General features: G+C 47.4%; 1 protein-coding gene and 1 long non-coding RNA gene across 3 annotated transcripts; one reads left to right on the top strand and one right to left on the bottom strand.

The window, feature by feature from the left end:
- Positions 1-1,107: 1,107 nt before the first annotated feature.
- GATA6 (GATA binding protein 6) lies at positions 1,108-21,325 on the bottom strand. The gene is made up of 6 exons (XM_061360488.1): positions 19,945-21,325; positions 16,218-16,384; positions 12,855-12,980; positions 11,355-11,442; positions 11,156-11,262; positions 1,108-2,797 (listed from the first exon to the last, which is right to left on the bottom strand). The coding sequence occupies exons 1-6, from the start codon at positions 21,032-21,034 to the stop codon at positions 2,630-2,632; spliced, it is 1,746 nt and encodes a 581-aa protein (XP_061216472.1). The 5' UTR covers positions 21,035-21,325; the 3' UTR covers positions 1,108-2,629.
- Positions 20,723-23,554, top strand: LOC133216082 (uncharacterized). 2 transcript variants are annotated; one of them, XR_009726546.1, is made up of 3 exons: positions 20,723-20,849; positions 22,714-22,826; positions 22,931-23,554. It is a non-coding gene; the product is annotated as an uncharacterized LOC133216082 (long non-coding RNA). The 2 variants fall into 2 exon arrangements; XR_009726545.1 differs by lacking the exon at positions 22,714-22,826 and having other exon boundaries at positions 20,758-20,849; positions 22,896-23,554.
- The last annotated feature ends 2,121 nt before the right edge of the window (positions 23,555-25,675 follow it).

Below are 25,675 nucleotides of genomic sequence, written 5' to 3'. Positions count from 1 at the left end.
TTCTCCACACTTTTTTCTTCTTTAACCCAGTGTTTGTCTGCATGGTTCACTTTGCACATAGATAATGATTTCTCTTAGTCAATGGCAAGCTCGAAGCCCACATGGCCCCAAGGCTAGCAGGGCTGGAGTACCCAGCCGTGTCAACCCCCAGGGAGCAAGGATATGAGGTGGCCCAGCACCAAGCCTGGTGTGATGGCCCCACCACAAGTGGAAAAGGATCCCTACTCCTGGCTGGCCAGGACAGCCCAAACCCCAGCTGAAGTTTACCCTGATCCCCTTTTGCTAGAAGCCATTCCCCTCCAAGGTCTGTGCTGCACCACTATTCCACAGTCCTCACAACACCTCCAGGATAAGGAAGTGGCTTTGACTGATGGCAGTTCGAAAACCAAGGGGCAGATTCTCAGCTGGTGCAAATCAGTGTAGCTTCACAGAAGGCCAAGGAGCTAATCCAGTTCAGCCCAAATGAAGGTCTGGCTCAGAGAGGTGAAGAGATGTGTTGCAGCCACTCCATATGTCACTGAGTACAGAGGTTGGGCATCCCGGCTTCCTGGTCTGACAATATTGCCAGTGTAGCAGGAAATCACACCCGGCAGTAAGCCTCACTCTGATCAGCTGAGCAATGCAGAGGACCAGTCCTCAGAGCCAGAAAAAGGTTGTCCACTCCCCTCAATTCACTGTGTTCTCTTTTCAGCATCAGCACCTTCAGTTTTTGCTGCCCTATGCCTCTGGCCACAAGAGGATGCCAGGAGGCATGAAACAACTCTGCCATCCATCTGGCCTTAAGCAGTTACATCTGCAGTGGGTGGCAAGCAGATATTTGCACACACAGGGGACCTGAGTGAAACCCTTTAGCTGTGGTGTGAAGGCTGAGCAAATCCATGACAGTCCTCACAAGGCACTGGATCAGTTCCCTGGGCTTTCATCGGAAAAACCTCCCATTTACCCATGAGGGGCTTGTGTTGGTAGGTAGAGGCCCTAGTTTTACATATCATCAGATGGCGCAGTGAAGGGAGCTACAGAAATGCCACATGCAATGCAAACTTAGCTAGACAGAAGCTAGACTTCAGCTGGAGACCTTCCTTGCAGCCATCAGACACGCCGCCTATATCAGGTACATTTCCATAGCTTTTAATATAGCTTAAGAGTTGCATTGGAGACAAAGGAGAAGGCACAGTGTACAGGAAAAAAGAAATATCCCAAAATGATACCCTTTTATTTGTAAAGCTCTGATGAAATAACATTCCAAATGACATCCCGCTTGAAGACCAATGGAAACCAACCTAACTATGCGTCAGTCATACTATACAGATTGCATCTTACATTTTCAAGATGCCTAAATATCTTATGGAGTATTTACATATGTATCAGTTAGGTAGTAAAATTTCATTGTGATTTGTTTCTTTCCAGCACACACTTATTCGATGGCAAAAAAGAAAAATACCTGGGATGCATTTGCCTTTTTGTACAACACTTTGGAGCAAATAGCGATTTTCCTGAGAGAAGGCTTGTTCTTTGAAACTCTTGCTTCAACATCTGGACATACAGAGAGTGGATGGGGTTTTGTTGCACTAAAAAGCCTAAAGATGCCTACTTAAGTTTTTCTTTTAAATTATTTACGTACCATTAAGTTAAAACGTTTACATTCATTCATTCGTATAAAAACCGCTGTTAAATCTTATGCAAATGATTTAACACTGATTGCTGCAACGCAAATTGCACTTCTTTAAAAAAATTATTGTATATATGGAAGAAAAATATCTGATTGCTACCCTGTTTACAAATCGACTGACTTGATACAGTTCAGCCAGAAAATACGAACTTTCATCAGCCTCAGTCACAGTGTACTTTAAAAGTTATATCGCAGTCTTGCAAAGTGAGTAAATATTTTAAACCAAAAAAAAAAACCCCACCAACCCCAAAAATCTCCTTAGCCAGCTGGACCTCAAGAGACTTGTACCAAACGTTGTGATTTCTTCCAGGGGCATAGCTGGGCTCTGAGGAGCAGAGCAAGGCACGCTGATGATGGAGAGCGCAGGGGAGAGGACTGACAAGGAAAAGACATCAAATGTTCGGTGTGAGACGTCTGCGCCGACTTGAGCAGTACCCACTTCTGACACTCGTTAAAAGGTATCTTGCTATCTCTGGTAATTGAAGCCTTTGCTACTCCCTCTTTGACACTGGAAGCTTCTGCCAGGTTCTTGGGGGAGAAGGCAATGAGAGAGTGAAAACAACTACACAATCAGAAAGGCAGCACTGCTGGGCAGGTTGAGGATGTACTTCTGGAATCTATCAATAGGTCTAGATTTTTCTCTTTTTTTTTTCTTTTTCTTTTTTTTCCTTTTTTTTTTTTTTTTTTTTACTCCTTGAGAATGTAAGGCTGCATTAGCTACATTAACTGTCCCCTGGTGGGCAATTGCTTTCCATATATTTTGCTTGCATAGATGAGGAACTGGATGCTTTGGCAGAATCTCTTTCGGAGGCTGAAAAACACCTCTGCCACCAAGGCATAAAAACATTTTCAGAGGAATAGTCTTTGCCAGCATTCTTGCTGCCACTGCCACTGCTCCACAGAAGAAACCATGCGCCGACGTCTGGGGGCTGCTGCACAGTGCCAGGATCCAGCTTCCCTTCATGCCAGAGCCAGGGCACACCAGGGATCTTGTCTCACGGATGCTGTCACTTCAGCTGTGGAGGTCAGGCTGACTCCTGTGTACAGCCCATCTTGACCTGAATACTTAAGGTTGCTGCTTTCCGGACTGGTGCTCTCTCCTGGGCCAGACATCACCGACGAACTTGCCTAGAGTCGGAGAAGAGTAAAGAGAGATTTTATTGAGCAGGTAAGCTTTGCCCACACTAAGGTGTTGCGTTAAGGAACTGGAGTGTGGTGAGCTCAGGGCACAGCCACTATCCCAGCATTTGGGTGGAAAACCAGGATTTGTCCTCCGCTTGCCCTCTGTGCCTCAAAATCCTGAAACTGAAAACATGCCTCAGGGTCAGCCCACTAGTTCATTAAACCCTGCTGATGGGAGCAGTGTCTGTATTTGGAGATGGGGACATGGTTGTATTCACAGCAAGGTGGAAAAGAAAGTCTAGGATGTGCAGAAAAACCTGGAAATCAAACCATGATGAGAAAGGTAACGTGCATGTGTCCTGCTGCCCTCCTACTGAAGGGACACAGATGTCAACACCAAAAGGGTGATCCAGGAGTGGTAGCACCTATAGTTTTTCTTCCCCAGTATATCCCAATTCTCTAGCAGCAGATGTGAAGCACCTCCTGGAAATCAGCCTTCTTTGGGGCCCTCAGGCCTTGAAGTGCCTAGAAACCACTCCTCGCCCCTCAAAATGCTAGCCACAGCATTCATCTGTGTAAGACTGGCCACTAAAGGAGATGAGTTTTTTCCTCTCAAGTAGAGAAATGGTATGCCTTTGAACGAGGAGCCTTTTTGTTCCCCCACCTACACGTACAAGACAACACACAGGGGAGCCCTGATAGGCACAAAGATGAATCTCTGAACCGTGCTGGAACCAGTCCATTTATTTTAAGAGAGAAATGGAGAGATACAAAGACAAAGAAACCATCATTTTTTCCATGAGGCTGAGCAGATCCATTAAAGAGGAAAAATTTGCAGTGCCAGACAGTGAAGGGGCAATGTTTTCACCTGATAAAGGAAATGTTTAAGAGCTGACTTCATGCAAAATTAACTCTTGGATATGTCAACTTTAAAACCTTAATTTACTTGTTAATGTATAGTCTTCAGATGAGATTCCTTAAAAAGAAAAAAAGAAGGAAAAAAACTATCCTAAATTGTGATTGCAGGAGCTTCCCGCCTGCTGTTTAAGTGAAAAGTATACATATTTAATCATTTTATAAGAGTAGAGGTCTTGGGTCTCCTGGAGCCTTGCCAACCTGGCAGTCCTGACATAGGAAAAGCTATGCTTCATCTATTCAAAGGTAATATCCAAATGGTGCAGGGTTCTTGTTGCCATGCTTAACCCAGGGAAAACCTCCCCTTCTGAAAGAGCTATTCATTGCCAGTAGTCATTCACATCTGAAACAACCTGGACTCCAGTATTTTCTTTAGCTTTTATTAAAATGGTTGATGGCCACTATTCTTCCACCTAGTCATCAGCCAGGATTCAGCTCCATCAGGTGCTACCCAGAAATGCAGACATGGAAGGAACAACTGCTTGTCCCCCCAAACCAGCCAAAATAGCTCTAGTCCTAAGAAATACGGTTTACCGCTCTCAAATACACGCTTATCAGTCAGTGACAATGAATCTCCATACCCTCTTTCCCTGTAACTACAGGTGGCAAATTCAATGAGGCAGTTTTCATGCTAACCTTTGGGTCCAGTTTTGGTCTTTCATCAGCCTGTTTTTCCAAAAAGGCATTTTTAATTACTAATACATCAAATAAACTCCTCATAGCATAAAAGACATAATTTTTAAGAGCCTGAGGCTCCCCACAGTGGAAGAAGGGTTTAAATTAGAGCTCAGCAGTGTTTGCTCAACCTGAGCTAAAAATACTGCGAACTGCTTTGAAAGGCTTCCATTTACCCATACTTGCTGCTGTTGTTCCGGTAGGCAAATATCTTATCACCACCTGTTTTTTCTGGGCTTGGAAAGTGTAATTCACCCTTTTCCTGATTTAGCCATACAAAGGTGGGGCACAGGGACCCGTAGTTTCCATGTGGTGTTATCAGCTACCCCTCCCTCGGGCACCCCAGAAGGGAGGACACTGAGGCACGTCCTGTTTGAAGACTGCCCATCCCTGCCCTACCAAGGCCGGATCCTGGCCCCACTGAGCCAGGGCGGGCAGGTCCTGGGCAGGACTGCTGGGCTTGGAAACCCCACCCCAGTAATGTCATGACAAATTCAGGCAGCTCAGGCAGCTCCCAAACTGAGACATGGAAAACAAACTTCAGCTCATGAAAAGGACGCAGCTGAATCACAGCTCCGCTCTGAGCCTGCCTATCTCTGCTCATACTTCTCCAGCTTGAAAGATGACAGAAGTTACAGTTAGTTATTAAAGGACATCTGTCAGATGGAATAAATAATCTGAACAATGCTGCTCAAGTCATTGAGCCCTTCTAATTCACAACAGCTGGATCTATAAATAAAAAGGTAACAGATTTATTTTTATTGCTGAAATCTGATAATAGGATAGATAATCAACTGAAGGTCAACTTCCTGAGGAAAAATGAATGAAGCCTGTAGAGAAGAGTTTGCCTCCCAAACGAACAGTGGAAGTTTGTATCTCCAAATATATCTGTCTGTATCTTTTTACCTAAACTAGCAGAAGCTGGTCACGGGGCAGCCCCCAGGCAGGTTTTCTGAATAGGAGATGGTGTTTGTGTGGAGTACCTGCCCACCATGCTCACAGGGAGACCTCAGTCAAAGCAAAGAGAGACTTAGACATGTACATCGTGCCCAAATCTCCTGTCAGCACCCTGGAGCCAAATTTACCCCCTCCTAAAAATGGTCCAGATCAAACCAGCACTTGAGGAGGAGCATCAGCATGTCTGGCTGAAGAATTCCTGCTTTCTTCCACCCAATCCCTCCTGCATCGTCTTCCCATCACAAAGATCAGGGAGAGGGGAGGAACACCCCCCTTTAGCTTTTCCCCACACTTCTACAGGGAGGAGGCAAAAGCTCTGAGTGAGGAGCGGTGCTAACAGCTGAAAGGGGCGGCAAAGACCTTTGCTCTATCAGATAGACCTTTGCACTACCCACTGCACAGGTTCAAATACTCCATGAATTTTGGACATTACACCGAGTCTGTAGTAAGCTGAGTCTCAGCTAACACTCTCTTCCTCTTCAGTTAGCCTAGCTTAGTTTTGCTGTGCTTAAATGATAGCCATAGTCAGCTGAAACACACTTGCAAAAACTTCTTTCGCATATGCGAAACTGTGTTGTGGTAAAATGTGGTGGAGTCCTTAATTTTTGAGCCTCAGCCTCCCTGTGATAACTGGCATCCCCACTGAAAGCACTTCCTCACCACTGTCACTCCCTGATTCCTGAAGGGCAAGTCTCAACAGTGCAAAACCATGGCTGTTTTTTATATTTCACGACCCCCTTAGTACGAAAAATTGTAATTTCTTGCCAGTTCAATTGATCCTCTTGTTTATATTGCAGACGTGTAAGCTTACATATCTTCTAATCTCTCCTTTGTATTATAGCAACATAAATCTGCGGTTAATACTGCATTAATTTCCTAAGGGAGGCAACTTCCAGCGTGGCTTGGGAAAGCAGATGACCCCACTGCTGTCAAGGGCTGTATGAGTAATTGGCTTTATTGCTTTGGCAATAAAACAAAACAGAGCAAAATGTATGTGTCTGTATGCGTACAGAACTCCAGGGTAGAACCAAACCCACTCTTTTTTATCTTCGATTTCACCACTGAAACAAAAAAGAGGGATTGGTTCATTCTGCTTGATACAAAATGGAATTATCTCTTTCGGATACGTGTACAAGGAACAAAGAAAATGAATGACTGAATGCATGAAACTGACTGGGGAAAAGAAACTAGCATCCTATTTTGTAAAGGAGTGAGGACTACTGCAGAAGAGGTAGGAGACCAAGAGAAGGTTTAAACTGGAGTATCAGATCTCCCAGCATAATGCCCTGATTCCCAGACTATTTGATATTTTAGGTTGCCATGTTCCTCAAGCCTCCTGTTGATTTTATTCCACCTGTTTAGATAAATATTTACTCATACCAGGACTGAGGCACTGTGTTCCCATTTTCCAGGTGAAAGTCCTACCAACCATGCTGGTGAACCTTTCTCGTGGAAAATCTGTCCCAACAGCTATGAAATTATTCTATACCAACTGAAATATTATCATTAAATAGTCTGAAGAGCCCTTCAGACATTCAACTTTCTGATATCCAGGTGAATAGAAGATCTTTTTTTAAGAGGTCTAGTTTCTGGTTCATCCAGACTCTGGGAGATTCTGGATGGAGTCTGATTCCCCTGTAGTCTGCATGAATGCCCTACCTATCTGCTACCTAAACAGGAGCAAACACCATCACCTCTGACCATCTCTCAAACCCTCTTCTGAAAACAAAATAAAGCAAACACAGGAGACACTCTTCAGAAAATTCAGTCCAGGTTTTCAGGCATTTGGGGGATGGCTAGAACTGCATTTTCCTGCTGTCTCAGCACCTGCCAAGGCCATTTCAGTCAGCCCTCTCACTTTCCACCCTACAACACTGAAGATCCAGTCCTGAACAACTTCTCAAAGTAAATCTCCATGGAAACTAAGCACTGGTTTTACCTGCAAGACAACTATCCCAAGTTATTCTATGGTGTGTGGTTACAGTACTTCTGAGAAAGCTCCAAATTGAAGGCAAAGGGCACAGAAGAGGGGTTGTCTGAAAGAAGAGCTCCCCTGGTGCTGCTGAGCCTCTACTGACATCAGTCCTGGCTCAAGGAGCCTCCATGTCCTGCCATAAAAAGCAGATTTTACAGCAGTTTTCATACTGCATTTTATCCTAATAAGGGAATAAATTCCCTCTAGTAATCACAGTAGTTGGAGCCCCTGTATGGAAATGGATGGGTGTGCGCTACAGACCATGCCCTTTGTTTAGCAACGTATTCCGCATTGCTTTTCCCTGTACAGTTTCAGCAGCATCAAAGAGAAAGCAGGTATAGCTGCAGATGCAGGCTGTCTGAAACCTTCAAATCTTCTTTTTATGGGGATGTAAGGCAACTTCATATATCATGCAGCTGGACCTTTTCCATGTTAGTAACACAGGACGCCCAGTACTTACAGTGCTTAAAAAAACAGAAATAGCCCTAAATCCTAGATCCAGATGTGAATTTGGCAAATAGCCCCTTTACAATGGGACAACGAAATATCTCTGATCCAAACACTTCTACATTTTGGGATGTTTGAAATCAACTTTGCATCCACAGCAATTCATTAATCATATCTTTAAAATGTTTAAACTTCACCCAGAACATAAAATCAACATTTAAGGTTCTTGCTAATTTGTCTCAAAATTGGCATCATGGAAGATTCTCTTCATGAAACAGATAGTCTCAAAGACATTTCCAAGAGTAATTGCCACCCTTCTCTTTTTCTGCCCTCCTTTCTTTATTTTACTTTAGAAGAGATAAGGAAAGGCAGGGCAAAAAGTGAATATTACTGACACAAATGAATTCTGCTGAATTTCATTTCCATTAGATTTCTACATAACTGGGAACTCTTTTGGCAGCCTCCCATAAAAAGCATAATAAATTGCTTTTGTACCAGTAGAGGAATTCGTTTTCTCCGTTTCATTTAGCAACAACATTGCTGTGAATTTCACACAACAGTTTCTAAAACGTCATCAAATTTCTCTGCCTAATGTCAGTTTGGCATTTTTCCCCTTTTCATAGAATAAGGGCTGCAGAAGTAGAAACAGAGCAAAACACAAGCAAGTTGCCATGCCAGTTGTGTAACGCATGGGGAATCAGCCAGGTCACTCTTCCAGCAGGTGTCCATGTTTCGGCAATGTCAGCAGCACCGCTTGCAGGAATTTATGCCATTCCCCTTAAAGCGACCAAAGATTACAGAGCCTGGATTAATCAATCTCAGGGGTTTTTCCCTCCTGACATGGCCCGGAGAAGTTTATTCTCCTTGTGCAAAGCCATTGCCTGTTCTAAGAATAAATACAAACCTTCAGGCTATCAATGGGTCAACTCAAATGGGAAAAGAAAAAATAATCAAGGAAAACAGAACTCTAGCAAAGTATCTTCGCTTCAGCATGTGATCAGATTACAGGCTGCCTTGCTCCAGAATGCTGACATCCCTCCACTCTTGACAACTTCAATGGGCTTTATGAGCGCTTAGACCCTCCCACGGGACTTAGGCCCATAAGAAATTATTTCACTTCCTTTGTAGCTAGTGATCATGTTCCCAAATGATGTCTGGGGCAACACGAGCCAGTCTTAACAGCCACTACTTCCACTTTCAACCTCCAGTCTCCCCAGCACTCATCCCATAGAATTGCTGATGCTTGGGCAAAGCCAGGAAGGATGTGGCCATGCCCACGTCATGTTCTGACAACTGCTCCTTGAAAATCCATCCCTCATCTATACACATATGGGGCTGGGGTGCACTAACCCTTCATGGGGAGGGAGGGTCAGGGGATACCCGGATGTCTGGTCTCTGCTGCTTCAGCATGTTTCACAGCCTCTCCATCACTTCCTTTCATTGAAATTTTTCACAAGAGGTAATTTGCAAGTGCTTTGCATATGCAGGGCACATCTGATCAAATCATGGTGGTGAAAAGGCTGTGCAGATGTTACTGTGCTGCCTGCTGGGTACAAGGAGACAGACTTCCCAAGCCTGTGTGCAGGTGCCCTCTCCCAGCCTGATCTACTACAGAAAATTCAGGGAGAACTGAGGTCCTGGCACTGGAGGATGCTGTTGGGTGATTTAAGAGCACTCTCAGGGTCCCTGGGAAATGCTCTTAGCTGCAAGCAGCTCTCAACCAGCCTTTTGGCTCACAAAGTGTGTCCCTACCTCACTCTTCCCTGGTACCCACATAACTTCACCTGGCAAAATCATATTACAAATGATGCTATTAATATTATAACACAAAGATTATTAATAACAGGTCTGTATGGCCCCTCCTTCCCTGACCAGCACACGAGTGTCCTGCCTACAGCCTACACCACTGCCTCCACTTCAGCTGGGACTGTGCTTCCAATTCTGTCCATTGTATAAATCTCACAACATTCCTCAGAATCAGTAATCCTGCTTAAGGCAATGTAGCAACATATTAAGGGAAAACTGGCTGCATTCTTCCCGTTGCAAATATTAGGTGAGAGCCTAAAAGAGTACATAGTAGTTCACTGGGGGGACGCTGAAACCCAGTAACAGTTCACTTTTTGCTTAGTGTTTCTCTTTTTTTGATGTGATCTGTTTATTTTATTGGAGTGACAGGATTTTCTCATGTCAAAGACAAGCCCTTTTAGTAATACCCTTGTCCGGCAGCATCCAAACCCAAAACCCGATGCCTCTGAAACTGGGTGGCCCTGTCAGTTCATGAACAGTTGCGTTTGCTAAACATGGGGTTTTTTTCCCCCTTGTACAATGAAACTTTGTGCATCAAGAATTAAACTATTGAAAGGAATCTGTATGTTGGGAATGCTGAGATATTGAAAAATAGTTATTATAAACAATGTCTACTTATCATTAATAAAGGAGTAGAGAAAGACACATTAGGAAAGCTTTTCAAAGAAATGATGTGGCAGGGCAAAGGATACAGAAGGCCTGAAGAGTGAGTGTGGATATGGATATGTATAGCCAAGGGGTTAGAAATTAATCTACATTAAGATTCACAACTTTAGCGGTAGTATTTGTTATCACAGACACTGAGTGCAGAAAGGAAGTTCGAGATGGTTTTGACTACATGTTGTAAAATAAGGATCAAAACTAAAGGGATTGATCAGCATTCCTCTGGTGCTCCTCTGGAGATCAGTGCTGCCAGATGCTGAGCATCTGGTCCCAGAGGAACCCTCTGTGAGGAGAGCGCCAATCTCCTATGCACTGCAATCAGCAGGGCACGCCACCCTGGTTTCATCTGGTTCTGTGTCATGGTTTAAGTGCATATCTTAGTTTAAAACAAAAGCCTTTATGTTTCCTTTCATACAGTAGCATAACATTTTGCTGGGGTTTATCAGCAATTTGGGATAATGTGTAAAAATGCACATATATATATATATATATTAAACAGCTTTTGGGAAACATAGCAGCAGTGCCTTGAATTATAAATTCTTATCAGATCACTTCAGAAGAAGGGGGGCACATGCAGAATTGTTTCTTGAAAGGATCGGTCCGGAATGATTTATTGTCTTTGCTCCAAAAGAAAACCTTTGAAATGGAACAACCTGAACGTTTCAAAACAAAGTATCTGGGGTTAAGCTGTGGTTAACTTAATCATAAAAGTTATATAGATCTTAATTAAGAGGTTTGTAAAGTACTTCAGCTTGTCGCTCTGTTTACAGCTATATGTAATATCCTCCGAAAATCTTGTTCCAGTATCAGCTAACAAAACTGAAAAGTTTGTTTAGATTATTGTTCTGCCAGATAAGATAAAAGCTCTGATAACACTGCACGGTGATCAGCCTGCTTACAGATACAGACACCCGCTTATGGCTTACCCCAGAGGCTGAAGTCTGTGTGCCGGGAGAAGTGGTTTTGCTACAGTCATCTGAGTTATTAGAAGATGTGGATGTTGGAGTCATAGGAACCGCAGTAGTACTGTTACCTGAAAGACAGGGAATTGGTATTTGAAACAAATATTTTCCACCAGGGAAAAAAAAATCTTGCAGCTCAACTGTCTTATCTTTTTATATTTACCAGAGCAAGCCTTTGACTTATTTATGTTCTTAGGTTTTCGCTTCCTGGTCTGAATTCCTTCTTTTTTCATAGCAAGAGGTCGGGGAACCTGAAAAAATTAGATTTGCACACTAATCACAGAGTTGTATACGTTTTCTAATATCAAAAACCAAAACACACAACAAGGTCAAATGGTGATATTCACAATGCCTGTACAGCACATCAATTTTTTTCTGTTATAATACCAATTAAAAAAACCTTTGCCTTTTATTTGGGCAAAGCAGTGGGTTGTTTCAGGAGGTATTTTAGCTAAATAACAAAAGCAGGGAAACCTTTTTCTTTGTGTGAACTGAGCAGTCAATCCACAGATAAAAAGCACACTTTTAGAGGAAAACAGCATTACTGCATTACTTGGCCAACAGGTGTTGAACAGGGTATATCTGAATCCTGATTCCTTCTTCCAATCATTTAGGAATTATCTTCAGTGACTGATTCTGGAAACCAGGAATGCATATGAGAGGAAAAAATATCCACTCTCCCAGTGGACCAACTACATAAACCAGTTCATCACCCATGTCTTAGGAAAGAAGCTTTAGGCCATATTTGTTTTCATAAGCAGTTCAGCCCATAATACAGCTTTATAGCATCCAAATTTATATTTATAGGAAAAATGTGCTTTAGGATCAGATTTGTATTCTGTGTCTCCACAAATATAATCATTATAAGAAAACACTGATTAAAAAAAGTGTTTTAACTTAGTGATGACATGAGTTTGGGAAAATACAATTCAGGCATATGCTTACTATCATTATAATATTTAAACCTGCAATATAATTTACTTCTTTTCTTGAGGGCTAGAACAAGCCCCAAACACTCCTAATGCCTGTGCTCTTCAAACACTTGTGCTTGACTGTAACTTAATCCACTGAAGCATAACAGGATCTGAATTTCACACAAAACATACTCCATCACATTCAGGATACAGCTATTTTCTTCCTCTATTATTGCTTAGCAAAGACTGAAATCCCATTTAAATTTTTGCTGGCATAGCTATGACTTGAATTACGTTTAAATTTTTGCTGGCATAGCTATGTCTGCCCATGAAAAATGGTCTTATTAGAGGTCTAGGGTTTTTTCCCCCCACCACCACTGATGAGCTGTTTTAAATCCCACTGGCAAAAAGACCTCTGCCGCTCATCTGTTTCATTGCACAGATCTGTCAGGAAAGCCACAATAGCAAACACATAACTTGTCACAGGCATAACTGCTAAAATGGTTTAACCATTTGCCAACGTCACGCTTTTTTGGTCATTTTATCCATTTTGTTCACTGTTTTTTAACTCCACAGCCCATACTATGAGCCAGGATCATTAGCATTAGCAGAAACATTGCCCCAGCTTGAGGAAACCCAACACCACTCCTCAAAGCCACCAGGTACCCGCTAGCGGGAAGACACCCCGTTCCCCCAAGGAGATTCAGAGCCTGTGGGGAATACCCCTAGGTGAAAAAGCAGCCACTTACCCCGTGGAGCTTCATGTAGAGGCCGCAGGCGTTACAGACGGGCTCACCCTCCGCGTTCCTCCGCCACAGGGTGGTGGTCGTGGTGTGGCAGTTAGCACAGGACAAGCCCAGCCGCCGCGACGAGGGCTAGAGGCAAGAACAGGCAAACATAGGCATCAAACAAGCAGGCAGGAGCAAATGACTGATGCCTTTGGAGTTTATGAAAAGTAATTTAACACACACTGGGGACAGTAGAAGCTTTTTTTATACCGTCTATCAGTGACACCCCAGAATTAAAATGAGATTAACATCATTTCAGAGATGGGTAAGCTGGTGTGAAGAGGTACTGTGAGATTGCAGCTCTGGGCAGTCACAGCAGAGGCTGCTGACACTTGGACCTCTGTTGAGACCACTGGGCACTGACTTTTCCTCCAGCAGGACAGCTAGGATGTCCTCCATTCAGCTGAGGAGAAAGCACATCACTCCTGTGCCGCCTCTCCAGCTGGTTCAATGCCCTCTCCCCTCTGTGACAGGCAATGAGGTCCTTTCCAACCCTAACTGCTGAGGCAGCTCGGAACCTGCCAGCAATATTTCCTACTCATCAGAAAAATAAACCCCTTTAACCACCTGCCCTCAGCAGCACCACAACTAGAGGAAATTTTCCTGGGCATCATACAGCAGCGGCATCTTTGTAAAATATCCTTTTATGAGCACCCATTCTATCCTTGCGTTAAAAAACAACGTGTCCTGGGAGTGTGTTTTACAGAGCAGACCTCCCCCTTGGCCAGCAGAAAAGGTGGTGGGTGACAACAAGGTCCCCACTGCAAACAAGCCATTTATGACACACTTCCGTGGAGTTTGGAGCCAAGATGAAGCAACCTTGTATCAGGAATAACTGTATAACCTGGAACTTTATGGCTGCAGGCTGTATATCATAAGTGAAGGCAGTCCTCATAAACATGTGAAATGAAGGTGAATAGGTTATAAAAGTCCCTGTAACGAGTGATCTCTTTTACGTTCATCATAAGCAAAGAATTCCAGCTACATCATAAATCTAGTTTTTTCAAAGTATTGCATTGTCAAAAAAGATAGAAAAAAAAAAATCTGTGCCTAGCTCTGTGTCTGGCAGCAGAACAAGTTTACACGGAGAAGTCAGTTTTAGAGGATTGCATTAATCTTATTCTGACTATAAAGCACCCATAACCGAAACTACTAGCTTAAGGGTACAATGCCCTTCCTCTTGAATCATTTACTGCTGGGTTGTTAGAAGTAACTCGGTCACCTTTGATACCGCAAAGCTGCCTGCCACTAGGGAAAGCGATAAAAATGTTGTGAGAATGAAGAATATTCCAGAGTAATAACCCAGTTTTGTGAATTTTACTCATTTGAGTTTCTTTAGCAGTAAGCCGTCATCTTACACCACAGATCAGAAAGAAATCTAGATTAAATATGAATTCTGTAATTTTGAATCAGTAACCCATTATTAATTGCACAGCAAAAGAAAAACAACACAGCCAAGAATAATATAGGCTGACGTACACACATATGCTTTTTAATCTTAAAAATACAGATCTCACAAAAACATTTTTTACCTCACTATTAATATGTATGCATATAGCATCTGATTAAATTAAGATTTGATTAAATGCAAGTTTTACATATATTGGGTAAAAAAGCTGGTCTTAACACATATGCTTAATTTTCTTTCTTTGCATATGAAATGCCATCAGACATTTCATTCTATTAAATCTTTCTTTTATGCAGTCTGGTATAAACCTCCATATATTCTATTTTGATAGCTTTTGCTCATTCCCATATCTAAACAGACACCGGGTTTTGGCACATTTTGAAGCTAAAACAACTTTCTGTTGCAGGAACTTTATCAGAAACTTCAAGGCAATCTAAACATGTTTAGCATTTTCAAAACATTTTCCCTTCTCACCTACATATTTCCAATTGTATGAATACACACTCATGCTTGATTTATAGTTATGGCCAGTGTACTCTGTAGGGATTGTTACACAGAGCTATCTCAGAGTTATTTCACCGAGGTGTCAGGCTGAAATCAGGCTGTGGTTTGACTCTGGTTTAGTCTCCTCACCCCCAATCCCCTTCCAAAAAACAGGAGGAACACTGAAATGCCAGAGCCGGGTATTAGCTACTTGAAATCTGCATTGGGCCAGGGTGCCACGGTCAGGCAGGCTCTGACACTTCAGATAAGTGGCAGATCTGGCGCGTCTGCTGCATTTGCCCCCAGTAATGAGATAACACCTTGTGTCGTGAAATATAGTGAACCACCAGCTAGAAAAAATGGGCAGCCAACAATAATTAACATCTGGCTTACAGTTAAGTTAACTCTTTGGCTTAAAGAAAGGTGGTGTGCGTTCTTGAGCGCTTACTGTTTGCTGTGATCATTGCACATTTGGTTTTTGCTCCCCTCCCTGCTCCCGTAAGGGCATTAAATTAAAACGGTTGTGAAATAAAGACTGGGATGTATTTTAATGCCAAGAAATCAGGCACGGAGCAAAGCAACTGTCGATTGAAAGGGCCTTGAAAGGCCAGTGAGTTTGATACACTGTCTTCATACACAGGGGTCCGAACATCAGCTTGGATTATACCAGCGTGATTTATTGTGGCTCGCTCAGTAACTGCCATTACTGAAGAGCATATTCTTTCTCTCTGCTGACCTCCACCCAGGTTTGCTAAACATAATGTGCAGTTCTGGCTTGTTAAATTTTCTCCTTGCCTATTCAGTGCCAGCCGGAGTTATAAACAGGGGTTCTGGTTTGTGCTATTTATTTCCCCCCTACTTTTAGGAGTATATTTTTAGAAAAATTGCCGCTCATTTCTTAGGAGTGAAACAAAACAAAGGCTATTATCATTGTTTAAACAATTGGTTTTCTTTGAATTATATACAAAACTTGCTTACATTCCCAAGGATCGAGCTCTCAGCAAACAAAGCAGGTCTGGAGAAATTCCGAGCCCTCTGAACAAACACTTTCCAACCTTGATTTTTTTTTTTTTTTTTTAATTTTTTTTTTTTTTCGGTTGGAAACATCCAACATCAGCAGCACAAATTTATTCCAAGCCACCGATGCCCCCTCACCAACAGAGTCCATCAGCTCAAACAGCCAGGCCTGTCCGTGCCCGGTGTGGGGCTCACGGGGAGCATAGGCCGATTTCGCCAGCATAAGGCTCAGAGGTGGGCACAGAGCTACCAGCGCTGTCGCCCCTCACGGTGATCGCTTTGGGCTGACAACGTGGTCAGGAGCCTGGGGAATGACAGAGCTAACACACTCAGCTTGCCCCTGCTTTCCGCCTAGCAAACTTTGACTGGGGACCCCGCGGAGCGCAGTTCTTCCCCCCCTCTCTATCCCCACTCACCACTCTCTTCTGGGGCTTGATGAGGGGCCGGCTGAGGCCGTTCATTTTGGTGTACAGCCCGCAGGCGTTGCACAGGTAGTTCCCGGTGCCGTCTCTCCGCCACAGCGGGGTCTGGATGGAGCCGCAGTTGACGCACTCCCGACTCTCGGACAGGTCTTCCAGCAGCTCTAGAGGGTAGCAGCAGACAGGAGGTGGGGCTCGGCCGCCGGCGGGCGCGGAGCCCCGCGGATCTCCGCGGAGCGCTTCCCCGACCCCGCCGCACTGTGAGAGGGGCCCCGGGCGGCAAGAAACCGGCGCTGTTCAGCTTCGGAAAAGCAATTCCCCGGGAGTGACCGCTACTGCGCGTCTTTATTATTTTTTATTTTTTAACAAAGTCCTCTTTTTCTTTTTTCTTTTTCCTTTTTTTTTTTTTTTACTTTTATATACATTTTTTTTTTTTTTAATTTTTAGTTTCTTCCAATGTACCAGGCTCGCTGCCAGACCCGGTGCAACTTTTACTTCACGAACCGGAGCCAGTGCTCCCCAGGACAGGCTGAGGAAGGCGGCGGGAGGGAGAGGGGTGTTATCATCCATATGGAGCAGAGAGCCCCGGCACCCCGCACTCCCTTCGGGATGCGACGCAGGAGCGACCCGAGGTGTGCTCGAGGGGTTTCAACCCCCGTCGCAGTGCCCACAGTACGGGGGGTACCTGCCTTTGAGGGGGCAGAGAGCGTTAGGTAACGGCCAGAACAGCCGTTTCCTGGGTGTAAGGAACGGCGTGTAAGGGTTTGAGGACATAAATACATAAAGATATAGACGGTTATATATATATAAAAATATAAACATATATATGTATAAATATAAGGATATAATGGATATATATATAAAGACATAAATACTTAAGGGCATAGGGTGCGGTGGTCTTGCCCAATATTCATTCCCCTAGGCTACGGCTGGGCAAGGAGTTTTTACCCCGACTCTCATTTCAAATGCCTTGTAACTAGTATAACTTAGAGACAGCGTTTGGGACTCTGGTATGTCAAAGGCGGCGACGGGGAGCAAGCACTTTGCCTCGGCTATTTGGTCAAATTTGAGCTGGGTGGTAGAAACCGGAGGGAATGGGGAAATATGTGGTATTCTGCCTCTCGCTCTTGTAGCTACTGAACACTGAGGGAAACGGGTCTAAAAGTACTGAAAAAAAATTAAGATAACCGAGCTATAAAAGCAAACAGCTTCATCCCTGCGAATCCTTATGTTCTTGTTCTGACTCATTATCTCCATATTTCGGGGCAGCGGGAATAAATACGGATTTTACAAATAGAAATAATAAAAGTAGGTGTCTGTATTTCTGCAGTAGCTTTCGAGTGGAGGCTGGGAAAGTCTGTTTCACTCACAACTTCGCCTCTGATATTTCTGCTCCCTCCATTCCCTCCGCTACCTGCTTTAATTCATCCCTGGGTTAGTTTTCCTTTTCGCTCACTAGCTGTGAAGGGATAGAGCTCGCTAACCTCAGGCTGCTCTGGGACAGTGCTGCGGTGACACGAAGGTACCCAGCTGAGATAGAACGGGCCCAAAGGCCCGAACCCACAGAAATGCTTTTCTCACCTCACTTCGTTTGGAAATTATTAGGCGCTAAACCGGAATGGGCACACGGCAGAGTCCAGAGAGCACAGTTCAGCTTACGTTGTCAGCCTCTAGCTCATCGGTAAGATTTATTAATCTTTGCACTAAAAGCGCCATTGAGGGCTGTAATCAGGAAAATGCTTAAGGCTTCAAGGACGCTGGAAGTTAAACAGTTATTTGTCTCAGCTATTTGCTTTATAACGTTATCTCCACGTCTGCAGAAAGAAATCCTGCCGTGACAATACTTCTCAAGCATTTAAAAATATTTTTTGTTTCCCCTAAGTGCGCGAGAAATAGATTTATCTCCAAGGAAAGCAAATTAAAGTTTCAATGCTACACACGGTTTTAGTAATGGTGAGAAATCTGTATCAAACTGCCTAATATTTAGCCGTAATATATATATATATATGTACCACGGGTATACTTTTATATATATATATATATATGTATGTATGTATGTATCACGGCTATACTTTTCCTGACTGCTGACAGGATTATTGGAAAGGAGGAAGCAAGGAAGCAGCCCCAGCGCAGCGACTGCTCACGCTGCCTATACTCCCTGCGCTGCCTGCTCCTTCCCAGCTGGGCCCGGGTTCAGCAGCTCCAGAGGCACAAGGGAGGACGTGAGACTACCCCCAAAGCAAGTGGAAGTTCTATGCCCTTCATTTCAGAACGCTTGGCATTCCTGCCCCAGCCTCCTCCTGCTCCCTGTTTGCTCCCTCCTGTGCCACTTCTGCCCCATCCCTCTCCCCTCCCTTCCTTCAGATTCTGCAACTTCACATCTACCCCGGAAAAAAAGAAAAAAAGTAATAATAATATCCATAACAAGGTTATTATTTTTTTTCGTTCATCACCTATTTTTACACTGTAACTCTCAGAAATTGACTTTCATATCGCCCCGAAATATGGCTTCTCGGGTTTACTCTCTGCTTCTTCTACCACCACTACAACTGAGTCGTCTTCCCTCTCTTATGTTAGTAAACACCAAGTGGGAGGCTTAAAATGCCTAAATCTACCGGGGTGTTATCGAGAGACAGGAGGAGGGAGCATCGTGTACACCCCTATGGGGAAGAGAAAAGCCATCGAGTAATTTTCTGCAACACTACTGAAAGAGAAAATCACAGTGTATAGAAAATAAACCTACCTGGTGGGTAGTTTATGATTAGAGCAAATGCTGATCAAATGTGTTTGTGCGCGTGTGTATGCGTACACATATATACATAAATATACAGAAGTATATATAAATATGCATAAATACATGTAAATATATACCTATAAATATACCTAGATAAATACACAAACACAGACATCTCTATGTGCATCTATATTTATATATACATACAGATATTCTAAAGCTGAAGAGACTTTAAAGCTGAAGATCGTTAATCTTTCTACTTATGATTATATCTTCGCAGCTCAGCCTCCACTTCTACGGCTGATTTAATGACACCGAGAATTTCCTAAACTAAAAAAAAAAGGGACGGGACACCTCGGAAGAGAAAGTAAAATACCATCAGGAGGTGCCATGTTTTAACAGCAGTTTATAAACGGGGGTTCTCGTTCACATCCGAGGTTTTGCTTTGCTCCTTTCGTTTATAACGGAACAGCGAAGCGGTTTGAATTTGAAATAATGCAAAAAGGCTAAGCGAGCCCCTGTGCTTTTCCTATAGTCTACAAGAAAGGTGAATTCGCAATTAATTGGTTAGACTGCTGCATTTAGGGAAAGGGAGAATGTACAGAGTTACGAAAATGAAAAGCCCGGCTTACACTGGGCCATTCGTTTTGTGAACGCAGTTTGCAACCCAAGCTGCCAGAGTCCAAACAACGCCGCTTGCATTTTGGTTTTTTTCTTGGGGGGGGGGGGGGTGGGAAGGGAAGGGGGGGGCTGTTCCCGCCCAAACCACCGCTAACGACGAAAGCTACCTCCACTCCACGAAAGACACGGTCCCGGGGTCGCCGTCCCGCCACCGCATCACGCAGCCCTCTAACCCCGCGCCGGAACGGCCCTGCAGCCCCCTCCCCGCTCCCCCCTGGGGCCCGGCAGTGGGCAGCCCCGACGTGCAGCGGCCGCCCTTCCTGCCCACGCTGTCCTGCCCGCCCCACCGCGCCCGGCGACGGGTCTTACCTGCGCTGGGAGCCCGGACGGGGATGGGGGCAGCTCGGCCCTGGAGGCAGTGCAGCATGGAGTTCTCGAAGGGCGCCGTGGGCCAGGCCGGCGTGAGCTGCGGCCCCACGTAGGACGTGTAGGGCCCCGGGTAGGAGCCGTTGAGCGGCCGGGCCAGGGGGCTGTACTGGTCCCTAGCACTCAGGCTGTTGCTGTAGGCGCCGGGATCCCGGGAGGCCCCGTTAGCCACAGGCGGGCTGGGGGAGTAGGGGAAGCGGCCCGAGGGGTGGGAGCCGCTGCCGGTGCTGTACGAGGGGCTCTCTGCAGCTGGCTGGGACCAGACGGCATGGCCGCCTCCGGGGTGGCTGGGCTGGGTCGCCCCGCTGCCCTGCAAGTACGGCAGAGTGGGCAGCATGGAACCCACGCGGGTCGTGGGCACGTAGACCGGTGAGCTGGGCGTGGAGTGCATGAAGCCGCTCGGAGATCCGTCGTAAGGCGTGGGGCCCTGGGCGGCCGAGATTGCCAGGGTCTGGTACATCTCCTCGGGCTGCTCGGCGCCGAGGGCGCTCAGCTTGGGGCCGCGGCTGGACCAGATCAGCTTGTTGGTTTGGTCTAAATCCGCGAAGAGCAGGATGTCCTCCCAGCTGGGCAGGCCGGAGTGGTGGGCGGCCCCAAAGGGCACGTAGGGAGCGAGCAGCGACCTGCCCTCGGTGGCGGGGGGCGGCGGAGGGGCCGGCCGGTGGCTGCCGTCGGGCTCCGGCAGAGGAGTCTTGGAGGAGCCGCCTGAGGAGGAGGACAACGAGGAAGAAGGGGGCGAAGGAGGAGACGGACGCTGCTCCCTGGTCGCGAAGGGGCAGGAGGAACCGCCGGCGGCCGCAGCGCACCTCTTCACCGTGCACCAGCCGACTTCAGCCACGGCCATCCAGGTCCCCTTCAACCGCTGGGTGTGGATGGGGAAGGGGAGGAGGGGAGGCGGAGGAAGAGTGGGGGGTGGGGGGGTCCGCAGGGCAGGGCGGGGAAGGAGGACACAAAAGGGAGGGGGGGTGAGAGAAAAAATAATAACAAAGTTTGCAAACAGGACAGCCCGTCTCCCTCCCTTAATGAGATTCATCAGGGCTTATCTGGACCCACTGAGCGCTTAGTCAGTCATGTCCCCTCTGCGCTAGTGTCCCCTGCCCCGGCGGAATGGGATCAGGGAGCCCAGGTCTACACGTGCTCCGCCAGCCACGGAGCACGGTCCCGCGGGACCAGGGCTGCGGGATCCGGGCCGCTCTCCGGGCAGCCGGGAGCTGCTCCCTCTTCCCTTCCCCCCCGCCTATCCCGCCTTCCCTGCTACGGATTTGAACGTGAAGCGCGCTGGGGGGGAAGGAAGGTGGGCGAGAGGACGTGGAGAGAGAGGGGACTGAGAGGGAAGAGGGGCATTTTCCCTTGTCTGTGCCTAAGCCCCTTCCTTGGCTGCTATGGTTGTTATTATTATGGTTATTTCAATGAATGAGTCATTTGACTCGGTTCCACCGAGAAAACAATCAGGAAGGCGATCCCTTTAAGGTTACTTCTCTAGAGAGCGATGTTAGCCTTTCCGCGCATCGTCTCGCTTGTTTGCTAATTTCCAGCCCAAGGTCACGAAAAGGAGGAAGAGGAGGAAAAGGCACTCAGGAGCAGGGAGATGCACACGGGCAGGGCCCCGACGTGTGCGCTGGGGCGCCGGGGCAAGGGCCGGGTGGGCTGTGCCCGGAGCACACAGGCTGCCGGCCCGGACTGTGGGCCTGCCCCGAGCCCCAGCGGAGCACATTTGGGGGCTGCATCCGTCCCGCAGCCAGCCGCGGCATCGGGGCCCCCGCCGAGACCGGTCGCGGTCCGGAGCCGGCGGCGTGAGAGAGGCCGAACAAACAGACAGACAGAGAGCCCCGGTGCCCAGCCACTGAGAAAAGGGGCAGAAAGGGAAAGGGAATGCAGAGAAATGACAGCAAGAGAAGCGGGCGGTGAGCGTCTCTGCTCTCAGCTCACTTCGGGGCTCCCCAGATAACCGTAGGCACATGAAGACAGAACACATGCACACACACACAGCCCCCTCACTGATAGGCACCGAATACGTCTCTCCCTCCTGCGAGATAACTGGGAGATAAGGCTCCGGCAGATAACGGCTCCAGGCACCGGCATCGGATGTTTGCCCGCAAAGTCCCCCTTGGGCTTCCCCAACCAGGCACAGCGGCGGCCGCGCCGTTTCCCTCCGGGGGAGGCCGGTAGGCAGGAGAGAGGGGAAGAAAACGAGAAATCGCGGTGGAAAAGGAGAAAGAAGAGAAGCGAGGAGCCAAACCTGTTGCCAGTGTCCCACATGGGGCTGAGGCGCGGGGCCGCTGCGGGCGGTAAATCCAGTACGGCGGGAGCGAGAGGCGACGGCGAGTCCAGCGGCTGCTGTCGGAGGCTCATGTATAAAAAGGAGAGAGGAGGCGCCTCTCGCAGCCCTGCCGGAAAACTGCAGGCAGCCGGCCCTGATTGGGCTCGGCGAGCCCTAAACAAACACGCAGCTCCGCAGGGGTGCCAGTCCCGCGGCCAGCCGGCCCGCAGCTGGGGGCGGGAGAGTGCGCAGTCGGGGCGGGGGAGGTCAAGAGAACGGAGCGGGGGACAGGGAGATGGCATCTCGGGGTGCCTGCAGCGGGGGGGGGGCGGACCCCCTCCTCGGGCAAAAGCAGAGGGGGACTCCCCCTCTCAGATGGCCAGTCTTTTTCCTCTTCTTCTTTTTGTTTAATAACTCATATATAATACACACACACACGTATCTTCTTTAAGGTGACTATTCCCCTTCTGTAAGTGTTCTTCCTCCTGCCTCCCGCCCTCTCAGCAGACAGTCCCTGGCAGCGGCCCGGAAGGATGTATGCATATTTCTCGCCCTAAGCAACCAGGTGAATGTCTCATTAAAAAAAAAAACCAAACCAACAAACCCTCTCCTTAGTTTTACTCGTTAAAGCCAGAGCTAACCGAGGGGAAAAAATGTGGCTCCTCCTAGAGTTGCCCGAACCGTCAGGTGAAGCCAAAGAGAGCTGTGGGATGTGTCTACTCCAGAAGCAGGCAGTAGGCATTTTTCCTGTTTCTTTCTTATTCTCTTTCCCCCACCCCTCCCCAGCCCTCTTATCTCAGCTGTGTACAAACTGATATGGTACTTAGCAGGAAAGTGACTGGAAATTAAAATAACTTCGTTCACCAGAGGTTATCAGCTGGATATCTGTCATCATCAGTTTGTACAGAAAGAGTCATCTGCGGCGAAGGGCTGGACTAGAACAGAGCCCGGCTCTCGGCAGCCGGCAAGACATGAGCCCTCCCGGCAGAACCCGAGCCCAAAGCTGCTGGTGCGCGGTGCTGTCGCTCCTGGGGTAGGCACGGCTTTTCTTTCCGTCTTTCCAGGCAAGGTGAATGAGAGGTGAAGAATCCGCAGTGCCGAGGGTACGGTAGAACCCCGGCTGCAGCCATCCACTGATGGCGGGGGAGGAACCGGTTGCGACCTCCAGGTTTTATTGCGCTTGTGAATTTTGGTGCTGTAGCGCGGCGGGGTTTGTTCGGGAAAGAACCACTTGCCCCAGAAACTGTTTCTCCATTAAATTGTATAATTAAAGGCGCTACTTTTTTCTTGTCAGTTCTTTTTAAATAATATCGTTCTTTTGGTCACCCTGCCAGGTTGAAACGATTTTTTTTTTCTTTACTCTCTTTAGATGGATTTTAGTGGGTGTAATATTAAATAGAAAATAAAATTGCAAGCGAGAGCAGCCACTCGTTGTCTGTAAACGCCCGGCGTGCCTTCCGACCCGAACTTACAGTATAAAACATTTCCCCATGGTTTTTTTTTTACCTGGAAAAACGCGACAAAAGCAGGGGAAGTCGAGGGTGTCGATGCCCAATACACTTCTCCCCTGCCTGGGGACCTGCTTGCCACTCTAAATTTCTGTGCTGAAAAGCGCCGACCGACCGGCTTTAAGCTCCGCGTTTCCTCTAAGTGTTTTGGATGCCCCTTCTCGAGCTAAACCCTGAGGTATTTCAAACACGTGTTAGGGTGGATATAACGCCAGAAATGTCGATGTTTGGTTTTGTTTTGAAGCGACCGGATTTACTGGCTGGGAGGGGGTTGTCAGTGCCCCTGCCCAGGAGATGAGGATGGCGGAGAGGAAGAGCGGCCGCGCTGGCCTGGCAGGCGCCTTTTTCTCTGGCTCCAAAGCGACCAGTGTTTTACACTTCAGGCGCCTCGGGTTTTTTTCTTTCACCGCTGATTAGCCTGTTTACGTTACAGCCAGGCTACAAGTTTCATTTTATTTCCTCCGATACACCCGATAAGAAAACCCAGCTTGAACTGGAACCACCGTGGGAAACCATTCCCAATCACCCCTTTCCTCTCCGCTCCTCTTCGGTTCAGGTTTGCTCTCGAATCACTCAAATCATATAGTCTTCGGTCCCTAACTCTTCATGATGTCACTCCCTTCCCAAATCCCTCTTTTCTGACGCAAATTTCACACCGGGGCTCCGGGAACCCCTCGGGTACCTTCTGCCCCATGGCCGGGGTAGGCACCCGAGGAGCATCTGCATCGGGAAGTGCAAAGGTGGTTTTGCAGGGAAAAGCCGAGAAGGGAATATTCAGTGGGGAAAGGCACCGCTGGGGACGTGGTGCCGGTGAAGAAACTATTACTCCTGTTCCCTGTGGCCAGAGGGGGAAGGAAGTAGATCGGGGGTGGGAAAGAAGTGAATTTGTATCTGGTTAAGGCAGATTCCCTCACTGGGCACTCGGACACTTCAGCCTCCAAGGAAAGGGCTGGGAGAAAGCTGTGTGAAGAGGCGTTGTGGTTTCTCCGTCATTCACTCTCGGGTCCCTGCATGAGGCAGGGGTGCGTTAGGCAGCAGGCGAAGGGTCCGATCCGACCGCATCCCCGCCGCTCCCCCCGACCCAGGCAGCCTCGGGAGCAGCGGGATTCACCTGGGGCCGGGCACCGGTGCCCCCGAGGCTCTGCGGCCGTGGGGGCTTAGCGGGCTCCGGTGCGAGGCGGACTGAGGGGTCACTTTGGAGACTATCGCAGGATGGAGTGTATTCTTTTCCGAGCCATGTTTATGTAACTTAATGTACTTTAGAAACTGCTGGGGAGTTTAGGCCGGGCTGATAAGAGTAGCGGTTATTAGAGGCGACGTGCCGGCAGCTCTCCCCTTCTCTTCTCCCGTTCGCTTATCCGCGCTACTTAAAATATACTTTTATCAAGGCCACCCCACGATACGGAGTGTTTCCATTCCCCAGTGGCTGTGACATTGAAGCGGACTTACCTATCGGGATATCGGCAGCGTTCAACGGAGCTGCCCCCCTGGCGGCTCCGCGCTTCCCGGCTGCCTGCTGCTGCCCTCCACAAAGGGCTCAAGCCCCCGCCGCAAGCACGGCGGCAAAAGCCGGCGGAGCGGTCCGCGTCAGCCAGGAAAAAGGGGCTTTCAGCAGCAGCCGACAGAGAGGGCCCTTTGCCACCGCCCGTCACCTCCCTCTCGGGCCCGCGGGCCAGCCTCGGGAGCTAACCCGGCGGTTAGTGAAACTCGCGCCTCAAAGCAGCCCCCTCCAGACCAAGCAGCCCCTGCTCCAGACCAAGGCAGGGAGGGGGCATGCTGAAGATGCCTTTTGTCAGAGACGCGATGTGTCCCGTAGGAAGGAGGGAGCCGCCACAACTCAAGGATGAGGAGGGAATATTTTTTCTTTGCCTAAAACTCCTATTGAAGCTCTGCCGGGTGCCCAGAG

The sequence above is a fragment of the Neopsephotus bourkii genome, unplaced genomic scaffold (assembly GCF_033783945.1).
Source record: "Neopsephotus bourkii isolate Nb327-2 ecotype Australia unplaced genomic scaffold, CSIRO-AGI_Nbou_v1 NB_1027, whole genome shotgun sequence".
Classification (NCBI taxonomy): domain Eukaryota; kingdom Metazoa; phylum Chordata; class Aves; order Psittaciformes; family Psittacidae; genus Neopsephotus; species Neopsephotus bourkii.
Note: the sequence above shows the minus strand (reverse complement) of the source record. Positions and strands in the feature narration are given on the sequence as shown.

Excerpts from the sequence above, each read along its gene's own strand:
- GATA6 (XM_061360488.1), bottom strand. The coding sequence starts at position 21,034 with ATGAATCTCATTAAGGGAGGGAGACGGGCTGTCCTGTTTGCAAACTTT. Across the intron at positions 16,385-19,944 it reads CGTCCGGGCTCCCAGCGCAG|AGCTGCTGGAAGACCTGTCC; the intron begins GTAAGACCCGTC and ends GCTACCCTCTAG. Across the intron at positions 11,443-12,854 it reads TCTACATGAAGCTCCACGGG|GTTCCCCGACCTCTTGCTAT; the intron begins GTAAGTGGCTGC and ends TAATTTTTTCAG.